At 42.6% G+C, this 22046-nt stretch overlaps 1 protein-coding gene across 1 annotated transcript in view; it reads right to left on the reverse strand.

Moving 5' to 3' along the window:
- Positions 1 to 22046, reverse strand: part of LOC118592293 (coiled-coil domain-containing protein 144A-like) — a 139681-nt gene that overhangs the window by 90570 nt on the left and 27065 nt on the right. The window contains 3 exon segments of the mRNA XM_036201110.1: positions 132 to 226; positions 317 to 439; positions 17891 to 17957. Coding sequence (XP_036057003.1) covers positions 132 to 226; positions 317 to 439; positions 17891 to 17957 — 285 coding nt within the window.

Genomic DNA, 22046 nt, shown 5'->3' on the forward strand with positions numbered 1-22046 from the left:
GATAATTTGCACTATATTCTCATCACTGTGTGTTAAATTTCTCCTATAAATCTAATACGTCCGATCACGTGGCTCTCACGCCTTCTGATCACCACTCAGCTGGCTTTTCTCAGAGAAATGAATGCCTGTACCTGGCTGGCCACTCATGTGTCTGTGCATTTCCCAACAACACTGACGTCGGATGTTTGCCTTCCTCTAGAGAAACAGACTGGGATTTCATGTCTTCCTGTATTAAAAAAGAAAAAAAGTTTATTTTAAAAACACAATATTTCATGCTTTTCAGCTAAGCTTAAAGCGTTTTTAAAGCCAGCTTTACCCTCCATTCGATTGGGTTGTAGACCGCTGGTTGCCTGGAGAACTTAACGGGTTCCGGCCAATCTGCCGGATACCCAATCCAGAGGTTGGCTTCGGTGAACATGGGTGACTGGATCACTGGAGTCTGTAGAGAGAAGAAGTGTGGTCCTGAGTCTGAGAGAACTGACAACCCGACACCCACTTCCCATCCCCACCACTGCTTGAGGAGCTACACTGGATCCCCGGAAGTACAGGTCGGGCGCAACTGGCTGCAGTGTCCTGACCCCACAAAAGATGAACGAACGCAGGTGAGTGAGCCTTCTACACCATTTAGAACCATGGTCTCAGAAAGTGTGCAGACAGACAAATGCCCCAGACGCCAAAGGTAAACTGCATCATCAGACCTGGGACACCAGCAGAGAGAACACTTCGGTCACAGAACGCTTTCTCAACTGGGAGGGTGCACTGACTTGTGATCAGGCCTCGTCTCTACCTGCACATCTGGAGACAAACGAAGGGGAAGAGGAAGGTGGCCTCCATATCACGAACAAACGCGGACTGTAGCCATAACAGCATCTTTCACTTTGATTGCTTATTTTCATTTTCATCTTCCCTACTTTAACTTTTTAGAATTTACACATTTGGACTTTGTTTCATGTTGTGTCTTAATGACTGTGGTGGTTTGAACAGGTATGGCCCCCATAGACTCATGTGTTTGAATGAATGGCCCATAGGGAGAGGCACTATTAGGAGGTATGACCTTGGTGGAGTAGGTGTGGCCTTGTTGGAGGAAGTGTGTCACTGTGGGGGTAGGCTTTGAGGTCTCATATGCTCAAGCTAAGCTCAGTGTAGGACTCAGTCTGCTTCTGCTGCCTGCAGATCGATATATAGGACTCTCAGCTCTTTCTCCAGCACCATGTCTGCCTGCACACCACCATGTCCTACCAGGATAATAACAGACTAAACCCCTGAAACTGTAAGCCAGCCCCAATTAAATGTTTCCCTTTATAAGAGTTTCTATGGTCATTGTGTCTCTTCATAGAAACAAAACCCTAAGTAAGACACTAGCCATGCTAAACATGCCCCAGGACATCACTGATGACCACTGACTGTCTGGCATCCCCACTCTGTCTTGTGAGGGTGGGGAAAATGCACCCCACCACAGCCTTCTATGGCCACGGTGGACTCCCTTGGATGGCTGGGCAGGCACATTTTGTTCAGGTTGGCTTGGTTGGCAGGTTTCCTTTTGCTTTTGCTGGCTAGTCCACTGGAGTCTCAGGTCTGCTCCTAACTGACTGAAAATCCTGTCGGCAGGCCCTAGATTTCTCCTTGGACCAGTCCCTCTCTCTGGTGATGGAGCTTGGGTAATGACCCCTCCCTCCTAGAGACCTCTCTATCTGACATGTGAGAACCTGGGGGACATGCTTGGCTCTGGACCTTGGCTCCCAGTCACCACTTGAAAAGGGGATCAGCTCTTTCCATTCTGACTGATATATCTCTGGGATGTCTCCTAAAGACTCCAATTCACACCCAACATTACTGATATATCTTAGCACTCAAAAAAGGTCCTTATACTCCCCTAGAATATCAAACAAAATGACGACCTTTACAATTTTATGGGCACATGAACCAACAGAAGGGGATACCGCTTCCTCCCTGCCCCCCTCTCTAAAAATTGCCTATGTTTCCACCTGCTTCCCCCATCCCCAAGCTTTCCCTTGCACTCTCTGTTACCCATCTCACCTACTATTGGCCATCAAAACCTCCTCTGCATGACTGACGGCTCAGTGCTCTGGGCCCACCCCTCAGCTGGTCACCAGCCCTCCAGTGTCTCCCTGCCACCCACATGCAACGCTGCTGTCGCCCCCACTGCCACAGCCATGGCAGCTCTAGGAGTGTGGTGGTATGTTGTTTGTGATCTAACAAATAAAGCTTGCCTGGAGATCAGAGAGACAAAGGATCAAGCCACAGCCACCACTTCTTACCTCGACAACTCCTCAGGCTGAAAGAGACTGAGCTCCTATCTCCTCCTGCCTTATATTCCTCTCTCTGCCCAGCCATATCACTTCCATATCCCACCCCCTAGCACTGGGATTAAAGGCATGAGATCTTAAGTGCTGAAATAAAGGTGTGTGCAAGCACTGCCCGGCCTCTATGGCTAACTAGTGGCTTAGCTTCACACTCTGATCTTCAGGCAAGCTTTATTTGATAGATCACAAACAAAACATCACCACATAGGAACCTTTCACCTCTCCAAAGCCCTCCTCTGCTGCTGTCCCCTGCTGTCCCTGCTGCACAGTGACAAAAGTCCACTGCCAGAGCCCATGGCCACCTGAAGCTGCCTCCCTCCCCTTCCTGTCCTGAAGCTAAATTCTCCACCTTTGATAAGCCCCTCCTTACTCACCCCCCAGCAACCCTCAATCACTGGCCTTTTCAGACCCCATCTTCCATCTGCCTCCACTTCCCAACTCAACCATTTTCCATCTCCCTGGGAACTGCAGTCCTGCCTGGCCTGCAGACTGTGCTATCTCTCAGCTCTCGCCTGCATCTACCCAGCCTGCTCCTGCTTGCAGCTCCCTCCTAGGATGCCTGCTCCATCTTTTCCCCTGGTGGAGCTCCTCCTGAAGCTCACACAGGACCCCCAAATCTCTTACATCTTCTTCTCTTCTACACTTCCTAAAGTCTCTTATCTCTGCTTATAAACTCTTAAGCCTAAAATCAGACATACTAGATAGATGGTCCTCTTCACAGATCTGCTGAATACAGCATTTGAAATTGTTGTGCCTAGATCACAACCCCCAGAGAGACCACCAAAGATGAGCATGCCAGAATGCGAAAGCAAGGTTTAATTTAGGATATCCAAAAGCAATACAAGCCTAGGCAGGGACTTTGTCCAAAAGATCCAATGCAGTGGAGGCTGGAGGAAGTGCCTGCCTCTCTGCAAACTCAGTTTTTAAAGGCAAAAACCATAAGTTTACATCATTTGGGGTGCTAGTACAATTCTGATTGGCTCACTTCTAGGGACTTTCTAGAAATCATGGCTTAATATTATTTCTAAGGGGCTGGTTGCCCATCACCATCTCTCATTGGCTGCCCTCAGGTGGGGACATTTCTATGGTCAATTACCCTGGGAACCAGGGTTGGAACATTCTTTGGTCAAACAGTTACCTTGGGAACCAGGGAGAGGACATTCCATAGTCTGGCAGTCATTACCTCATGACTACCTTGTGACTCTATACTTTTACACTTCCTGGTTTCTGGAACCTGGACTGACTGGTTTCAGTAACTCATGGCCTGTTCCAGTAACTCATGGCCTGTACCTAAACCTAAAAGGAGAAATCTTAGGCCTTAGTTTTCGGGTGAAAGCATTTTGGTCTTATTTTGGTTTCACAGAAATATTTAAACTTCCCATTATAGAGACATGACAGCTCCTCACAAAAACTTTTCAATCTCTAGAGAAGATAGGACATGATGACTATTCCACCTGAATTATGGTAGCACTAACCACCGAAAGAAACTGCCTCATGCCTCACCTGCCAGGGTTCTGCACAAACTAAACACTTTGGGGTTGATTGCCTTACTCTTACTGGATGTAGGCTGGAGTTACATAGGCAGAAAATACTTCAGGATATGTGCTTGCCCCTGACTGAACCTGATGGGAAATACTTATGCCCCTGCAAACTATGACTTGGGGACATTTTCTGAGAAACCAGAGATGGACCTGGCCAGATAGTCCATCCACCTGGCCAGTATTCAATTAAACTTTGCTTCAAATTTGACTTTAAACTGTGGTAGTGGTCTTATTCTTGACTGGTGGCATTAACATTTTCTGGAGGCCCCAGCAAGATTCAGACTACCCATCCAAATTCTAAAGCTGGACCTTCACTCTGCAACTCCAGGGCTGAGGGACCACTTCAGGAGGCACATGCCTTGAGATGTTCCAAGGCTCAAAGGCTGCCCTACTGAGAAATGCATCAAGGATCCACAGAGACCTCCTGGTTAGTCATAGTCTGGTTCTGTTTTGTGGGATCCCTCTCTGAGATGAGGAGGGGGTTTGACAGGACCCCAATATTCTCCCGTCCAGAGCAAATAGTAAGACGTCACTTGCCCACCTGGTTCTGGTTGGTTGGAAAGTTTTGTCTCTCTTGCTGCAAAGTTTTGACTGTCTGTTTCTTAAGGAAGTTGTATCTGCCTACTGTCTTGGAAAGTTTTGTCTTCTCTGTTTTCTGGGGTGTCTGTAAGTGTTGTTTAAACATGGTGCTGAGACAGAAATGGGTCAGATATTTTTGCTGTCTCTGTGGCCACCAGCCACCAGCCACCACTGCTGCCATGGTGGCTTCTATGGCCAAGGCTCACAATTTATCTCTGAGCTCCCTGGTCACTGGATTTGTGTTAGCAGTTCAGATGCCTTTTTTGGTGTGGATAACTTTGACGTTGTTTTTTGCTGTTCTTTATTGGAAAGCCAGCTCTAGAGTTGGGTTGTGGCTCTCCTTTCTCTAGACCCAAGCATATTTGAAAGTTTCCTCTATGTCCTGTGTCTGTAGATCTACTTGACACTGTGACAAGGAAAAGAAAGCAAAAGAACAGCCAAAACACTTAGACTTGGTTTATGTGAACATTCTGCACCTCAAGATTTATACATTTATTTTTTTGAATATGTTTAAAAATCTGTAAAATCTGTGGAAAAAAAAAGTTAACTTAAAAACTTATAATATGGGGGTGATAGTTAAAAATCTATGCATAGGCAATCTTAAAGGAACCATGTGGCATGATTCCCTTTGGGAATATAAGCAACATGTGGATTGCCACCATTTTTAGATAGCCACAGGGCTGGCAGCCATCTTTCCTAGGATTGGAGAAAGCAGATATCATGTGACTTCACCACCATCTTGATTAAAGGTGACCATGTGGTGTAGACCTACCAAGGAGGCACCAGCAGGTCTCCAAGATAGTTTGGATTACAATGGATTTTTGTATGATAATTCATGTCCTGTCCTGAAAACAAGGATTTGTGGAGATAGGATCTACCTTCCATTCAGCCTGAGGATTCCGTAGTGGTAAGAAGTTTCTCTAGTGGCTTGTTCTTTTGTCTCTCTGATCTTTCAACATTTACCCCAATATCTGGCTCTTGGCTTTTGTTATAAGGCCAATTAGGATTCATGCAACAGATATTTTTTAAGGAATAGCGTTTAAGATATTTAAATTTGTAAGGCTATGAGACATTTTAAGTGTATAAATTGTTTTATATTGTTAATATTTTAACTTAAAAATAAGCAAAAAGGTTAAAATTTAGGGCACAGCAGAAGCTGGGACAGTCTTATGATACAGGAAGACAATGACCTAAGCAGTCTGGCAAAGGGCTGGAGCAGCTTCTCAACTTATGAGTCTCAACCATTTGGGGGTTGAAAGGCCTTTTTACAGGGGTAGCCTAGGACATAGCCTTAGATGTTTGCACTGACATTCATAACAGTGACAAAATAGCAGTTGTGAAATATCAGTGGGAATAGTTTTTGTGGTTGAGGAGTCACTGCAACATGGGGAAGTGTGTTGAAGGATCAGAGCATTGGGAAATTTGAGAACCACTGGCTCAGAGAATGTCTCTCCTTACTTAAGGTTTATTCATGCCTAAGAATGCATGTCTAGTCTCCTTGTCTTTGCCAACTTTGTTAAGTTTAAGCTATTTTGAGAAACTGAGTCATATAAAAAATATATATATTCTTTAATGGTGTAATATAAAAGAATCAGGAAATTTCCCAGTCTCTCTATGGACTGTGTTTCTGAGTTAAAAGTTTTATTTTGACACTAAAAAAAGCTTCCATTCAGCAATTGTCATTTTTTAAGGCTAACTTGTAAACTGTTAAAGATAATTAAGACATGAAAGTAAATAGTCACCTCATAATGATCAAATTCTTTATCATACTTGGAGTCATGCTAAGTACTAATGTAATTAGTTACAGGGAAAAGATTATTTAGCCTCATATATGCATTTTCAAGGTAAAGTCTAGGTTTGCTCAGATATACTTAATAGATAGTGGCCCTCAAAACTGTCAGAGATCTGATGAATATGGCATTGATTAAAATAAGGCAGATCTTAGCAGTGATCCAAAGGTCTCCAAAGATGATGATGGGCACCACAATGACTCTACCTGGATTATGGTAACACTAACCACTGGGCAAGACTTCCCCAATGTTGTACCTGCCACCAGGACCCTGCCCAATCTGTGGACAAGCAGGACACTGGAGAGTTTTTTGTCCCACTTTTGCTAGACAAAGTAAGGTCAGTCCCCACTATGTTCCTCCTCCACAGGGAACCCTCTTACCCTCTAGACCTGATGGCCAAAGCTGATGCTGTCATAGTACCTCTGCCCCCAACACCATGGAGACCACAGGAGCCTGGGATGACCATCTAAGTAATAAACTAGTCTCTGTCATTTTAATTGATACATGGGCCATTTGTATTATACTTTTTCTTGCTATATTTGATCCTTCTCAGATCTCTTATGGTATTGGTGGCTAGGCTAAATAGCTTTGTCAGCTTAGCAGCAGCAAGCAACCAGGTTCTTCCCCAAGGCTGCAGCCACCTTGTTAGCTCATTTCATATGTAAAAATTAGCCCTTGCTTTTTCTAGAGCTACTAGGTCTCCTGTTGAGAAAAGGAAGACAGGTTTGTCTTGCTAACAGGCTTCATATTAAATTGTAGTAGGAATCTTAAAAGGTCTTATTAATGAAATCAAACCCGAGGCCAGTTATTGGGGTGATTGCTGGAAGATCAGAGACACAGAACAAGCCACAGCTATCTCACCTTGCTAGTTCCACAGGTGATCCTGTTTCCTCAGGCTGGAAGCTTCTGAGTCCTCATCCAGAGTGAATCTCAGCTGAACTGTGTTGCTCCAAAGCCTGACCGCTTATCCAGCCAAATGCTTAACTAACTACATGCTTAACTCCTTTAGTTCCTGGTCCTCACGCCTTATATACCTTTCTCTTTCTGCCCCCACTCCCTGGGATTAAAGGTTGGGTTTCTGGGATTAAAGGCATGGGTCACCATGCTTAGCTGTTTCTAAAGTGGCCTTGAACACAGAGATCCACCTGGCTCTGCCTCCCAAGTGCTGGGATTAAAGGCGTGTGCTACCACCACCCAACTTCTGTTATGGCTTGCTCTGACCCATTTTCTAGCCACCATTTTTGGCTTTGTTCTAGTGGCTGTCTGTTCTCTGACCCCAGATATGTTTATTTCAGGGAACACACAATATTTCAGGGAACACAATACCCACCACATTAAATGGTAAAAATATTTCAGACGTAACTTTCCACTAAAGGAACATGATTTACAATGATGTTTTACATGATACATTGTTTTCAGTAATAACTACATGTGTATCTAGTAAATGATTAGATAGAAAGAAAGAGGGTTAAAGTCTATGCAAGTGTTGAGGGTCTAAGAAAATGTTTTAAGATATATAAAGGTCTGAGGATGCAAAGGCTTAAGTAAGTCCTGATATATAAATGCAAGTTGTAAAGGTATAAGTACGTAATTTAAGGTATGTAAAAATGAAAATGTTTCAGATTTCTTTCCCTTTCTATTCTATTGTTACACTAAGATTTCAAAAGTTCAGTTTTAACATTGATCAATGGAGTTCTGATAAGCTGGTAGTGCACTGACTACTTACTGTTCAGTCACAAGCTCAATATTTTAAATTTTCTTTGATTGTCTTCTGAGTATAGAATTAAAGGTGCTTCTCATTTGGCTAAAAACATATCTGTCTAATCTATATCTGGCTCTCTGTGAGTCTACTCCAGCTGTTTTACAGACACCTGTTACCTGCTTTTTCTACAATGTGGATTTCAGTACTAATGCCAAAATATCTAAAACTTTTTATGTCTTTTTGTAAACTAAAATATAAAACAATCATGTAAGCTTCAAAGAATCTAGGGAGTCATAAGACTTGGATCCACCTCTCACAGGTCAAAAAGACTCCATATAAGAACAGCCTAAGTTTCTCCACCTGTCTATTCGTAAGGATGTGATCTCTCTCCTGGTCTTGGAACTCCTCCCTCCCCCCAACTACTAGGACTATGGGCCTGAAAGTTCCAAATGTAAGATTTCCCTTTACATTCCTAAATTTTAACTTGTGTCTAGTTAATAACTAATATCTGTCTCAGCAGATTTCCACTTATTTGACAGACAACTAACCAAGTGCAGCAGGCTTTGTTGGACTGCCAGCCCCCAAATCATGACATGGAGACTTATTATAAATTATGAATGCTTGGCCTTATCTGTTGTTTCTAGTTAGCTTTTTATATTTTTTAACTTAAATCAACCCATTTCTATTAATCTATGTGCTACCTCAAGGCTTGTTTAGGACAAGGACAGTACATCTGTGTACTGTCTATCCTGCTTTGCTGCATCCTCCAAGTCTGGGTGGCTGCTCTCTGGCTGGCTGGCCCCTCTTTTCTCTCTGTCCACCATCTATCCCTCCTTTACCTAGCTATTGACCATTTAGCTTTTTATCAGACCAATCAGGTGCCATAGACAGGCAAAGTGAAACAGCAACACATCTTGACATAGTTAAACAAATGCAGCATAGACAAAAACAACACATCTTTACACAGTTAAATATTCTATTCCACAACATCCAAGCATCAGCTGCTGACTACAACCTCCTCCAAATGACTGTGAGTAGAAGGCTGGAGAGATGACGGCTCAGTGGCTAAGATTGCCTGCTTCGTAACCAGGTAGAGCAGAGTTCAAATCCCATCACCTATGTAAATAACATGCTTAGAGTCCAGCAAGTGCCTGAACTCAGCTCCTGGGTTCAACACCTTCTTCAGGTTTTGTGTTTGAAGGGTATACCCATCCACCTACCCATACAAGAATGTGTGCACTCACACAGATACACACAGACACACACACACTCACACAGATACACACATCCACACTCACACAGATACAAAACACACTCATACACACATACACGGACAACTCAAACACACACACTCACTGACACACATTCACACATGCTCATTCAAGCACATAAATAAATGATTGTTTCAAAAACGATGTAGATGAGGCAGGGGAGGCTGTTCAGTGGGCACAATGCTTGCCTCACAGGCACTAGAACTTGGTATGAAAGAACCCGTGTATCAGATGGTGCAGCATGCATTTGTACTGTACTCCAGAAATCCATGGGGAGACAAACAGGATGGTCCCCAGAGCTTGCGAGGCAGACAGGTTAGCCAAGTGGGAAAACCTCTGGGTTCACTGTTCAACAAAATAAGGGCCAGGAGTAACTGAGGAAAACTCCCAATATCAACCTCAGGTTTCCATGTGTAACACACACACACACACACACACACACACACACACACACACCCGACCACTCTCAGTTGCACACACACGTATACACTATACTATACACAAAACAAAGAATAACCACTGTGAAGGACCAGAACTCAGCTGTCAGTTGTTTATAAGAAATACAAAGCACAGCCAAAGACACCCCAAAACTCAACAAGTGGGGATCAAGCTATTAAGCAAGTAGACTCCCCGCAGCATCAGTGTGGCTACTCTCACAGTAGGCAAGAGGAGTGCAAGCCACAGCTCACCAGAAGGGGCAGAAAGGGCAGGCAGAGTTCCTCGAGAAGATGTAAAATCCATGTTTAGGTGAGAAGGCTAGGTCCCCCGTTGTCATAGAAACAAACAGTAACTGCATGGAAGAATAGGTAGGTACCAATCCGGCAATAGTGAGAAACGTCAACACCTGACTTTCATCTTTAGATAGAACTTCTAAACTAAAAATAAGAAATTCCAGACTGAAATCATACAAATTGATTGCATTTAATAGATCTCTAAAGAATTTCCCATCTGTCCAGTAGGGAATGCACATTCTTCTTGGTGACTAATGGGCCACAAAGTAAGCCATTTTCAAATAAAAGCACAAATGGCCAATGAACATTTTAAAATGTGTTCAGCTTCCTTAGCCATTAGAGAAATAAATTTTGAAACTGTTTCGAGAGTCCATCTCCTGCGAGTCCGAATATCTAGCATCAGGGAAGCAATGGCTAGAAGTGCTGGCAAGGATGTGGGGAAGGAAGAATTCTAAGAATGTTGAGGGGTGTGAAGCATGCAGCCCCAGTATATTACATATTATATAGAAGCAGCAGTACCGAGGCTTCTCACAATCCCACAGTAGAACCACACATGATCCAGGAACTCATTTTTGTCAAATTTCTTTCTCATTATTTTACATATACAATTTTCCTTCTCTCCTCTCTCCCCGTCCTCTTCTCCCATCTCTTATCTACCCCCTCATTCTATTCCTCCTCCCATGGGAGTCAATAAAGCATGGCATATCAAGTTGAGGCAGGACCAAGCTCCTCCCCCTGCATCAAGGCTGGGCAAGGAATCTTGTAGAATAGGTTCCAAAAAGCCAGCTCATGTCCCATTGCTAGGGGTCCCACAAACAGATCAAGATATACAACTGTCATCCACATGCAGAGGGCCTAGGTCGGTCCCATGCATGCTCCCAAGCTGTCGGTCCATAGTCCATGAGCTCCCACGAGCGCAGGTCAGCTATCTCTGTGGGTTTCCCCTTCATGACCTTGACCCTCCTTGCTCATACAATCCCTCCTCCCTCTCTTCAATGCCTGGTGTTTGGCTGTGGATAATCCAGGAGTCTCAGTCCTGGATGTGCACACAAAGAGCAGGAGGTCTTAGGGTTAGGGCAATAGCGGAGAAAAATTTGTACATCTGTGCTTACTCTGGTCTCAAGACCTAGGAAATGGATTCAGTCTCGATGACCAACAGCATGGAAATGGACAAAGTGAACTGGATATGGTACCAGATAGACCTTTAATCCCAGCACTTGGGAGGCAGAGACAGCCTAGTCTACATGGAGTTCCAGGCCATCTAAAGCTACATAGTGAGACTCTGTCTCAAAAAAAAAAAAAAAATAGAGGTTCATATATAAGAAAATTTAACTATGAGGAAAAATGAAATCTTTTTTTTTAAAAAAATCAATAAAACTATAAACTATTACTTTAAGCAATGCAATCCAGACTAAGAAATTACTTCATGCTTCTCTGAATATGGTCTTAGATCTTAATTTATATACAATGTTAATTGCATTTAACAGAAATCCAAGGAATATTTGTGCATGTGTGTCTGTGTCTCTGTGTATGTCTGTGTAGTGTGTGTTGAACAGGAAGATAGATCATATCAGAAAGGACCAATGATGGGGGTAGGGAAAGAGTTCATAAAGATGGTTATGGGCAAGAAACTCATAAAACAGTCCAACAAAATCCCTGTGGAATGGGAGCAGCAGGTGACCAGGTGGGGGTTGGGGAAAGCGGTCTACTTAGTGGGAAAGATGATCAAAAGCCAAACTGTAGTTGGATGAGAATGTCCCCCATAGTCTCTGGCATCTGAACACATGGTACCCAGTAGGTGGCTCTTTGGGTAGGTTTGGGTGCGCAGCCTTGCTGGAAAGAAATGTATTACTGAGCTGGGCTTTGAGATATAAAAGTCCCCACCGATTCCAGCTGGCTCCCTCCCCGCGTTGTGCTGTGGTTCAAGAAGTGAGCCGCCATGCCTGCCGCGTGTGCCTCAGCTCCACCATAATGGACCCATCTCTCCGGCACCTTAAGCCAAAATAAACTCTACTCCTTTAATCTATCTTTGGCCGTGGTGTTTCATCACAGCAACAGAAAACTAGTACAAAAGTACATATGACAATCCTATAAGAAAATGCATTGGCTTGTGTAGTAATATATATAAAAAAAAAAAAAAAAACCACCTGTCACCATAAAAGACCCTGTGCCTACAAATATGTCATGCACAGAGGGAATAACTGAGAGTTTGAGTTCTTCCTTCTCCTCACTGTCCTCTCCACCCCACTGCCCCTTGACAGCCCCCCCTGGGCTGCACCACCCTCTCCATATCTCCCGCCACACGTTTACTGGTTCCGAGAACCTGTGTCTCTGTCACAGTGTTGGTCATGTGGTTTGGGGGTCCTGATTATTTTTCCATTTAACAAAAGCCTTCCTGAAGGAAGGGCTCTCTCTTGACCTCCAGGGTTGCTAACTTCAGCTAGTGAAGATGGAGGTTTTGAATAGTTTATTAGATTAATTAAGCTCAGTCGTCTCAACTGCAGAGTATCTCAATGTGTCATCCAAAGCACATTTCTGTCTCTTAAAGTGACACATCCTCCAAAGAACATTCCATGCTCATCTGTTTGAGAAATGACACAAAGCTATGCAACAAAGGTCTACTACTATAGAGCCTGGGTACCCCAGTCCATATGTGACAAGGCATTTTTGTGACAAGCACTTACATTTGAGGGAGTAGTGTCTCGGGACACGGTGTACAGAGCTTTCCAATTACACGGGCATCCCTCTTGTAGGCACTCCTTGGTTTCTTCTGTCTGTGTTGTCTGCACTCCTGGTCCCAAGGCCAAGAGCTCACTTCCCATAGCTCACTGAGGGATTTGCTAACTGCCTGCTGTGTTTGCATGAATGATTTCTTGAGGGAAAGTGTATGCACTTGCCTCTTAGTAAAACCTCCTTGGATGCACAGGGTTCATAATACACATAGGGTGTTGCTTCTCAGTGTATAAAGAGTTAAGACAAATGATAACATGAATTCCTCTCTTCCTAAAGAGACAAAAGACAGTTCTACTGGGACAAAAGTCAATGAAGAAAGCCACATAAAGTTAGTGAACAAAACATCATAAACAAATCAGCAAAGATTTGACACAAAGATGGACCAAAAGGCACCTAGTAAGGCACAGAATTGAGACCAGTGGAAATCATTTTTCTCAAAAAGAAGGGGGAGAAACAGAAAAAAAAGACAACAAAACAAAACATTCCCTAAGGAAGATAAACCAGAAGTCACATAAAGAACGGAAACTTACCACACTTCACAGACTATGTGGGCATGTCTGTAGTGAATGCAGCTCTAATGTATAGCAATGATCACTAAAAGAAAGTGGTGATATTTACAATGTTCCTGAGGTGAAATAACCGTTGTTCCAATCCTAAAGCCACCGGTGCCATCCTGTAGTCTCATGCCCTCAACAGCCAGGAGTTTGGACCCTGGGTCCATCTATTCTCCCCATCAACTGAGACAGGCAGGAAAGGGCAGCTTTGTTGCTAGGGGAAAGGCTTTGTTGCTGGGGGTGGGTGGCTTTGTTACTAGTGGAAGGTCTTTGTCGCTGGGGGGGGGGGTGTTGCTATGGGGAGGGCTTTGTTACTAGGGGAGGGCTGGCATTCAGGCCTTTGCCAGCTTTAGCTTTTTTCAGTATAGTTTACTGAATGCTATTTTTTCTTAGGGTGAGAAAAGGGGACACACAGTTAGGAAAGGGCCAAGAAGTGGTTGTGTGACATTTGAAGCACAGACCACTTTGAAGATACAAGTGAATACTTCCATTTGGAAGAGGAAATGAAATTACTTGAAAAGCACATAGGTTTAAGAACACTGATTTGCACCAGGCGGTGGTGGCACATGCCTTTAATCCCAACACTTGGGAGGCAGAGGCAGGTGGATTTCTAAGTTCAAGGCCAGCTTGGTCTACAGAGCAAGTTCCAGGATGGCCAAGGATAAACAAAGCAACCCTGTCCTGAAAAACCAACCAACCAACCAACGAAACAAACAAAACACTGATTTGCAAAATATATTCAACTGAAAAATTAAATAACACAACCAAAAAAAAAAAAACTAGGTCTACAGATCGAGATCCAGGATAGACACCAAAACAATACAGAGAAACCCTGTCTCCCCCCCCCCAAAAAAAAGATAAGAAAAGAAAAATGAAATAACACAAACCTATATAAAACTAAATTTAGCTGGGCGGTGGTGGCGCACGCCTTTAATCCCAGCACTCGGGAGGCAGAGGCAGGTGAATCTCTGTGAGTTCGAGGCCAGCCTGGACTACCAAGTGAGTTCCAGGAAAGGCACAAAGCTACACAGAGAAACCCAGTCTCCAAAAACAAAAAACAAAAAACAAAAAACAAAACTAAATTTAAAAAAATGAAAATAAGGTAGGGAAAGACAGCTCTGTCAGTTACGCAATTACATATACAGAAAATGTTCATTTATAATAACATATGCAAGTCATTTTCCTCATATGAATGTGCATTGGTACACAGAATTAAAAGATCTCAATAGGCTGGGTGGTGGTGGCTCACGCCTGTAATCTCAGCACTCGGGAGACAGAGGCAGGTGGATCTCCGTGAGTTCGAGGCCAGCCTGGTCTACAGAGCTAGTCCAGGACAGGCTCCAAAGCTACAGAGAAACCCTGTCTCGAAAAACCAAAAAAAAAAAAATTTAAAAAAAAAGATCTCAATAGAAAACAAAATGGAAAATATTACAAAACTACAATTTTTTAAAAAGAAAATGTTACAAAAAGGCTCCTTTTGAAAATAATTCCTACGTGTTTACATCATGAGCTGAGGCTGGCGCTGTACTCCTGAAGTCCACGCCATTTGGATGTGAGCAGGAAGGTCAGTTGAGTCAAATGGATTTTTTTTGTTTTTAAAGATTTAAAGTGTTTAAATTTTATGTGAATGAGTGTTTTTGCCTGCATGTATGTCTGCTGCGGCAGAGGCCAGAAGAGGGCGCTAGATCCCCTGGAGCTGGAGTTATGGAAACTGAGTGGCCACGAGGTTCTGGAAACATGAACAGCGAGTACTCTAAACTGCTGAGCCACCCACCTCTCCAGCCTTGAGCCAAACAGTCTAAGGAAAATATGGGCAACATACTGAGAACCTACTTTAGATAATTTTAAAATATAAACTTATATGATAGTACAATTAAGCTTTTAAAAAGAAAAAAACCACAAAGAAAAAAACAAAAGCCTATTTTAAAATTATCCAGATTTTCCTATGCCTAATCAGCATCCTGATGGATCACATTTCCTACTTGAACCACACACAAATGTGGTTTAAAACTAGACAAATAATCTAATAAATAGCATATATTTACTACTGTTAAAATTGCAGACATTAGTCTTTGCATACTTAGCAAATCCTTAGTAGTCTGGATCCAGTAGCCATACTAGGAGTAAACAATGTGTGTTGGGGGGGGGGGTCTGGAGGACAGACTTTTGGCAAAGGTAGTGCTGGGCTGACAGACACCAAAAGAAAAGCATGTCATGCATACAACTGATCCATGCATTTATATATTGCTAATAATATTTGTTTTCTTTCTTTTTTCTGTTTTTTGTCTTTTCAAGACAGGGTTTCTCTGGGTTGCCTCAGCTGTCCTGGAACTCACTCTGTAGACCAGGCTGGCCTTGAACTCACAGAGATTCCTAGAGATGTGCCCCCCAGTGCTAGGATTAAAGATGTGTACCACCACTGCTTGGCATCAATTCTTTTTCTTAAGCTATGACTACTTTTGTAAATACTGCAATGATAAAAGTTTCGTTTTATTGCTATGAAATGAGAGTTAGGGACCAAAACTGTCCACGCCAGAATGAAAACTAGGCCATTTCTAGTGGAGAGAAAGACAAGTTGGAAAAAGAAGTATTGCTTCAGCTTTTTCTTTCCTAAAAAGGATTTACTCCTTTCTTTCTTTCTCTCCTTCTTTCTCTTTCTTTCTTTCTTTCTTCCTTCCTTCCTTCCTTCCTCTCTCTCTCTCTCTCTCTCTCTTTCTTTCTTTGTTTATTCTGTATGCCTGCATGCTTCAAGAGGGCACCAGATCTCATTATAAATGGCTGTGAGCTACCATGTGGTTCCTGGGAATCTGGAAGAGCAGCCCGTACTCTTAACCTCTGAGCCATCTCTCCAGCCTCTTTGCTTCAGCTTTTAATCAAGAGAAATAATTGGTCCGTAGAATGCTAGACAGCAATGCACAATATGAAGACATTTAATGAAAAGACAGGAGCTGACATTTAAGACCCACTCGTGTAAACCCCAGCCTAAAGGCATAGTTGGAAGACGCCAAGGACCAAGCGAACCTTCCGGATTTATGGCCCTCCTTGAAGTTGTTTCCTCTCCATTTATGACAGAGCTCCTTAACGAAAGTCACCCCAGAGTACACATCTCACACATTAATAAGGAAAATGAACCTAAGGTACATGTAAAATATTCAATGTAGTTAATTGCTAGTATTTTCCTATTTTTTTCTTCATACTAAAATGTTGTTCATGTGCAAAACTCTATTCTAGGAACTAAACGTGACCCATCATCAGGTAGGTTTCTTGCCTTCTGCTAGCTCTTAGTGTGCAGGAAACCTAAGATGAATATTTAAGTGATTAAGTAAAAGCCTTCTAAAATTTAAAACATTAAATGTGAAACTCAGAATGTGAGCTAAGCATAAAAACTCAGAAATTGTATTTCTACTCCATGACTGAATCTCTACTTGTGCAGCTTGTAACTATTTGGGGAAAATGTATTATTTAATTCTACAGACTTTATTATTTTATTAAAAGTAGATTCTTCTCTCATACAATACATCTCTACCACAGTTTCCCCCCCTCCTCTCCCTTCAGAAAAGAGCAGGCCTCCAAGAGACAACAACCAAACAGCAAAAACAAGATACAATAAGACAAGGCAAAGGCCCTGATTCTGAAGCTGGACAAGGCAAGTGAATGGGAGGAAAAGAGTCCCAAAAGCAGGTGGAGGAGTCAGAGACACCCCCCTCTCACCGTTAGGAGTCCCACAAAACCACCAAGCTAACAGTAACAACATATGCAAAGGACCTGGTGCAGATCCTTACAGGCCCTGTGCTGTGTTCACTTAAATCAATGTGAAAAATACAGGGCAATCTCTAGTATAAATCTTGATGGGCTTCAATTGTAACTCTCCATAATTTCTTATGTTATTCACTATAGAAACAAAGGTCAAATCCAAGGACACATTCTGTCAAAAACAATATAAAATGAATCCAAAGTTTTGAAGGAGAAAGAAACTATATCCAAGCATTGTTCTGAAATCAAAGGCCCACCCGTCAGCTGTGGGATAAGTTTTCAGTTTCCTTATAACTCTGAAACATGAATATAATGAAAGTCACACCATTTTTCTTCATTTTTGAATCTTTTTACATTTTATTTTATGTGTAGAGTGTTTGCCTGCATGTCTGTATGTGCACACGTGCGTGCAGTGCTTGTGGATGTCAGAAGATGTCGTCAGATTCCATGGGACTGAAGTTACAGATGTTTGTGAGTCACCATGTGGGTGCTGCCAACCGAACCTGGGTCCTCTGCAAGAGCAACAAGTGCTCTTAACCACTGAGCCATCTCTCTGGCCCCCAGTAAAATAAATTAAACCACAATAATGTATATTTATCCCAAAGTTCCTGGCTCAAATTTCAGATTTGCTCTATTGTGAAAACTATGCCTTATAGAATTCTCTCTGTTATGTATTTTCCATACCTGAATCCAACCCCCACTACTTCAGAGGATTTACTACCTCTGGCATTTCTCAAAGTAAAACCAACAAGCAGGCCCCAAACCAAAACCCAACTGGTCATAACTATATAAAAGTTTTTCTCTGGTCAACTTTTGAGATGCAATAATAGAGACCATTGTTGAGTTTAAGAATAAACAATAAGAAATCCAAATTCAGAGAGAGAAAGTGAATCTCACAAAGGGGCATTTTACCTTGGAGCTGAAGATACATCCATCATCTTCTGTTGCAGGCTCGGGAGTTCTAGGTCTGTGGGCGAGGCTTAAGAATAAACATGAACAAGAAAAAAAGAATAAACATGAACAAGAAGAGGGTATTTTAGTGATCAGTTATCAATGGTATACTAGATGCCATTTCTATAGATATATTTAAAGTTGGTCTCTGTTAAAAAACAAGGGAACAAGCAATTGCTCTGCTTCAACTCTCCCTATTATTTATGGAGACTCGTTCATATATCCATGACAAAGAATGGTAGACCATACATTGACAGAGTCCCAAAATAACCTATCTTCACAAATTTCTTCTATTGAAGACAGAAATGAAAACGTGCCCATATATTTTAGTTGACAGGATTGGAAAAAAAAATACAAAACAAGGCTCAAATATATAGTGTTCCTTCTTTGCTGTCTCCCATTTAGTGACTATAATTCAAAGTTGGACATCTTGATTCTTTACAGTTGAAACCACAGACTGAAAGATGCCAGTGTATTGTTTGTTTAATGTGTAAATGCTCTGTCTGTAGCTATGACTGCAGGCTAGAAGAGGACATCAGATTCTACTACAGATGGTTGTGAGTCACCATGTGATTGCTGGGAATTGAACTCAGGTCCTCTTGAAGAGCAGACAGTGCTCTTAACCACTAAGCCATCTCCACAGCATGATGCCAGTGTTTTGCATCACCTTAAAACAGCACAAAGCCCAGCAGTGGCGGCGCACGCCTTTAATCCCAGCACTTGGGAGGCAGAGGCAGGAGGATCTTTGTGAGTTCGAGGCCAGCCTGGTCTACAGAGCGAGATCCAGGAAAGGCGCAAAAGCTACACAGAGAAACCCTGTCTCAAAAAAAACACAAAAAACCACAAAAAACAAACAAACAAACAAACAAACAAACCAGCACAGAATCTCCCCAGATGGAACCATTGAAATATTGGAAAGCCAACAGGCAATAGTTAAAGAGCATATGCCTACAATGTTACTGACAATCTTCTCTTCAGAAAGATTAAAATATTACAATTATAAAAACCAAGGGCATCAAGAGCATGGTGGGGGAATCTATAGAGACAACCAAACCAAGCCAGTAAGAACTCAGGAACTTTAGACAGCTGTGGAGCTTACATGGGACAGACTAGACCCTCTACATAAGGGAGACAGTTATGCAGCTTGATCTGTCTAAGGAGCCCCTGGCAGTGGGATCAGGATCTATCCATCCCTGGTACATGAGCTGGCTTTTTGGAGCCCATTACCTGTGGGGGAACACCTTGCACAGCCTGTATGGGGGTGCAGGGGTTTGGACCTGCCTCAACTGAATGTACCAGGCTTTGGTGATTCCCTGTGGGAAGCCTTACATTTTTGGAGGAAGGGATGAGGAGTGGGTTGGGGGAGCGAGGCTGGGGAGGAGCAGGAGGAGGGATGAGAGGGGAATCTGTGGTTGGTATACAAAATGAATAAAAAGTTTCTTAATAAAAAAAATTACAAAAACCAATTCGTTTTCTTCAGATGACCTTCATTTCCAGCTCTGCACAAACCACCAAACAATAAAATCCCCTCTCGGGCACATCCTCACTAGGGAGAGACTGTGGGGAAAGCAGGCGGAGCCTCTAACCCCCCAGGAATATATTCCCTCCTAAGTACTCACGCTCCAAGATCCTCTTTCTTCAGGGCTCAGTCACAGTCTCTGTGGCAAAGCATCGTGATAAAAATATCCCTTGCATTCTGAAAGACTGAAACTTTTGCTGGACCTCATAGCCAGAGTTAATAATAGACCTTGAGGTCACCTAAGCGCTAAGACTGCTGTCCTACTGTGTGCTCAGCCTTTGTCTAACCTGCTTTTAAAAAGAGCCATGGGCTGGAGAGATGGCTCAGCAGTTAAGAGCACTGGCTGCTCTTCCAGAGGACCCGGTTCAATCACCAGCACCCATATGGCAGTTCACAACTGTTTGTAACTCCAGTTCCAGGAGATCTGATAGCCTCCTCTAGCCTCCACAGGAACTAGGCACAGACATACATGCAGGCAAATCATCCACACACATAAAATAACAACAAATAAATCTTAAAAAAAAAAAAAAAAAGAACCATGTAACAATCACCCTCACTTGGCTTGGATTTCCCATATTATCAGTGTTTACAACCTACGCTAATGCATAACTGTCCTCTTAAATTATTTACTACTCCATGCCCCTCACCCAGGTAATACATATGTATCATTTGCTGAAAGCAACAAATACAGAGGTTAAAAGCAATCTTCGAAAGTGAAAAGTTACCATAAATGTGAACATGACACGTGGATAATTGGTTGGTAAACAATGATGTCTGTAGTACTGATTGTTATCTGAGCCAGTCAGAGCCAATGACTTAATCCCTTGTAAAATCCTGTTAAAGATTTTTTGTAAAGTCTCCCAATCTTTCCTCATGTGATGCGTTCTGTGTCGTTCAATAAAGACAGAAAAAATCCCTTTGTCAAGGGAGAGACACACACACAGGAGCATGAAGTAGAGAACTCAAATATGGACTTGTTCTTGGCTAAATGTCTCCAAAGGGAAGCATTTTTCTTTCTTTCCTCAAAGGGACATCAATGCATTATTGGTGACTCAGAGTCCATCACCAATACATTTAATCCACACGTTCTCTGACGTTAAACCTCAACCCTGTGAAAGCACAGATAACTGAGGTAAGGATTGATGATTAAGATTACAGGCCTTATTTCCTGAGCCTGCCAAACGCTCTGGGGTCTCAGCACCCGGCCTCAGGTTGACCTGATGTGACTTCTCTAGGCCATTGATTCAATTAGCATTTTCCTAGGTGACCATCTATAAATTAACACTGAAGTGGGTGAGAGAAGAACACTACCTGGTACAGACTCATTGAGTACCTGAAATCACTTTAGCATTGTTTAACAGAAATCTTGAGTCTGTTTCTTTTGAATTCTTTATTCTAATATGGTCTTCTAGATTCCCCAATGTTCTGTATCAAGAATTTCCACATTATACTTACCACACGTGCTACAATCCCCTAAGTGCTCATGTCTTTCCTAAAATTGTGAACAGCGTCCATAACTTTTTCCTTAACAAAGCCCGTTCTGTTAATTCTGTAAAGCCCAGAGTGAACTCACTGTTATCTCCATCCTGATCCTCTTCACCTGCCATCTTACTAAAATACTCATCACCAGTGAGGGGGCTACCGGCCATAGACTGAAGGGTCACGGGTCTCATTGCTGCCTCTCAGTGTATCCAAAAGAGTCATTTCAGAATCTTTTCGTTTGTTTGTTTTTTGAGACAGGGTTTCTTTGTGTAGCTTTTGCGCCTTTCCTGGATCTCGCTTTATAGACCAGGCTGGCCTCGAACTCACAAAGATCCGCCTGCCTCTGCCTCCCGAGTGCTGGGATTAAAGACATGCACCACCACTGCCCGGCATCATTTCAGAAGCTTTTGGTTTCAGGTTCTCCAACAGAGCAGTCATGTGGGAAAGATTCTAAACACAGGTTCAAGTACCTGTTGGTAGTTTGATTAGTCTCCAGCACTCCCTAAAGTTATGAAACTATACAAGCAAAGGAATACTTAGCAGCCAGATGTAAAATAATGAGAGAGAAGCCAAAAGAAATAATCATTTATGAAGGTAGTATATTCAATGGAAAAGAAAATAGACTAGAAAAAAGGTGACTGAGGAACTAGACCAATAAGACAGCTTATGTCAGTAAGTAGAAAAGTCAATGAAAATATCTTCCAGAGAGTTTGAATATTACTCATAGCACATGCAAATATTCTTCACGTCTACTAGAATACTTATATAGCACCACTTTGTTCCACGGCCACATGTTAGTGAGAGCTTCTCTAAACCTTTAACTGCTAAAAACAAGGCAATGCTTACCAAGAGAGCATACATTAAAATACTGGATTAGGATGAGGCACGGAAGAAAAACTTAACATTATGTCTAAAATGACTTTCTGAATTGGTGGTATATAGACCCGTATTTTTGCCCTTTCAATCTCTGCAGAGGAAGACAGGACAGCATTGTAGAGCTAGGCAGGCAGGCAGGCAGATCATGGGTCAGGATTATGAGCCATTAAGCTGCCCTTCAAACCAGAGGAGCCAATTACGGAGAGAAGTAGTGGGCTTGTTTGCTTGTTTGTTTGTTTG

The sequence above is a fragment of the Onychomys torridus genome, chromosome 10 (assembly GCF_903995425.1).
Source record: "Onychomys torridus chromosome 10, mOncTor1.1, whole genome shotgun sequence".
NCBI classification, from domain to species: domain Eukaryota; kingdom Metazoa; phylum Chordata; class Mammalia; order Rodentia; family Cricetidae; genus Onychomys; species Onychomys torridus.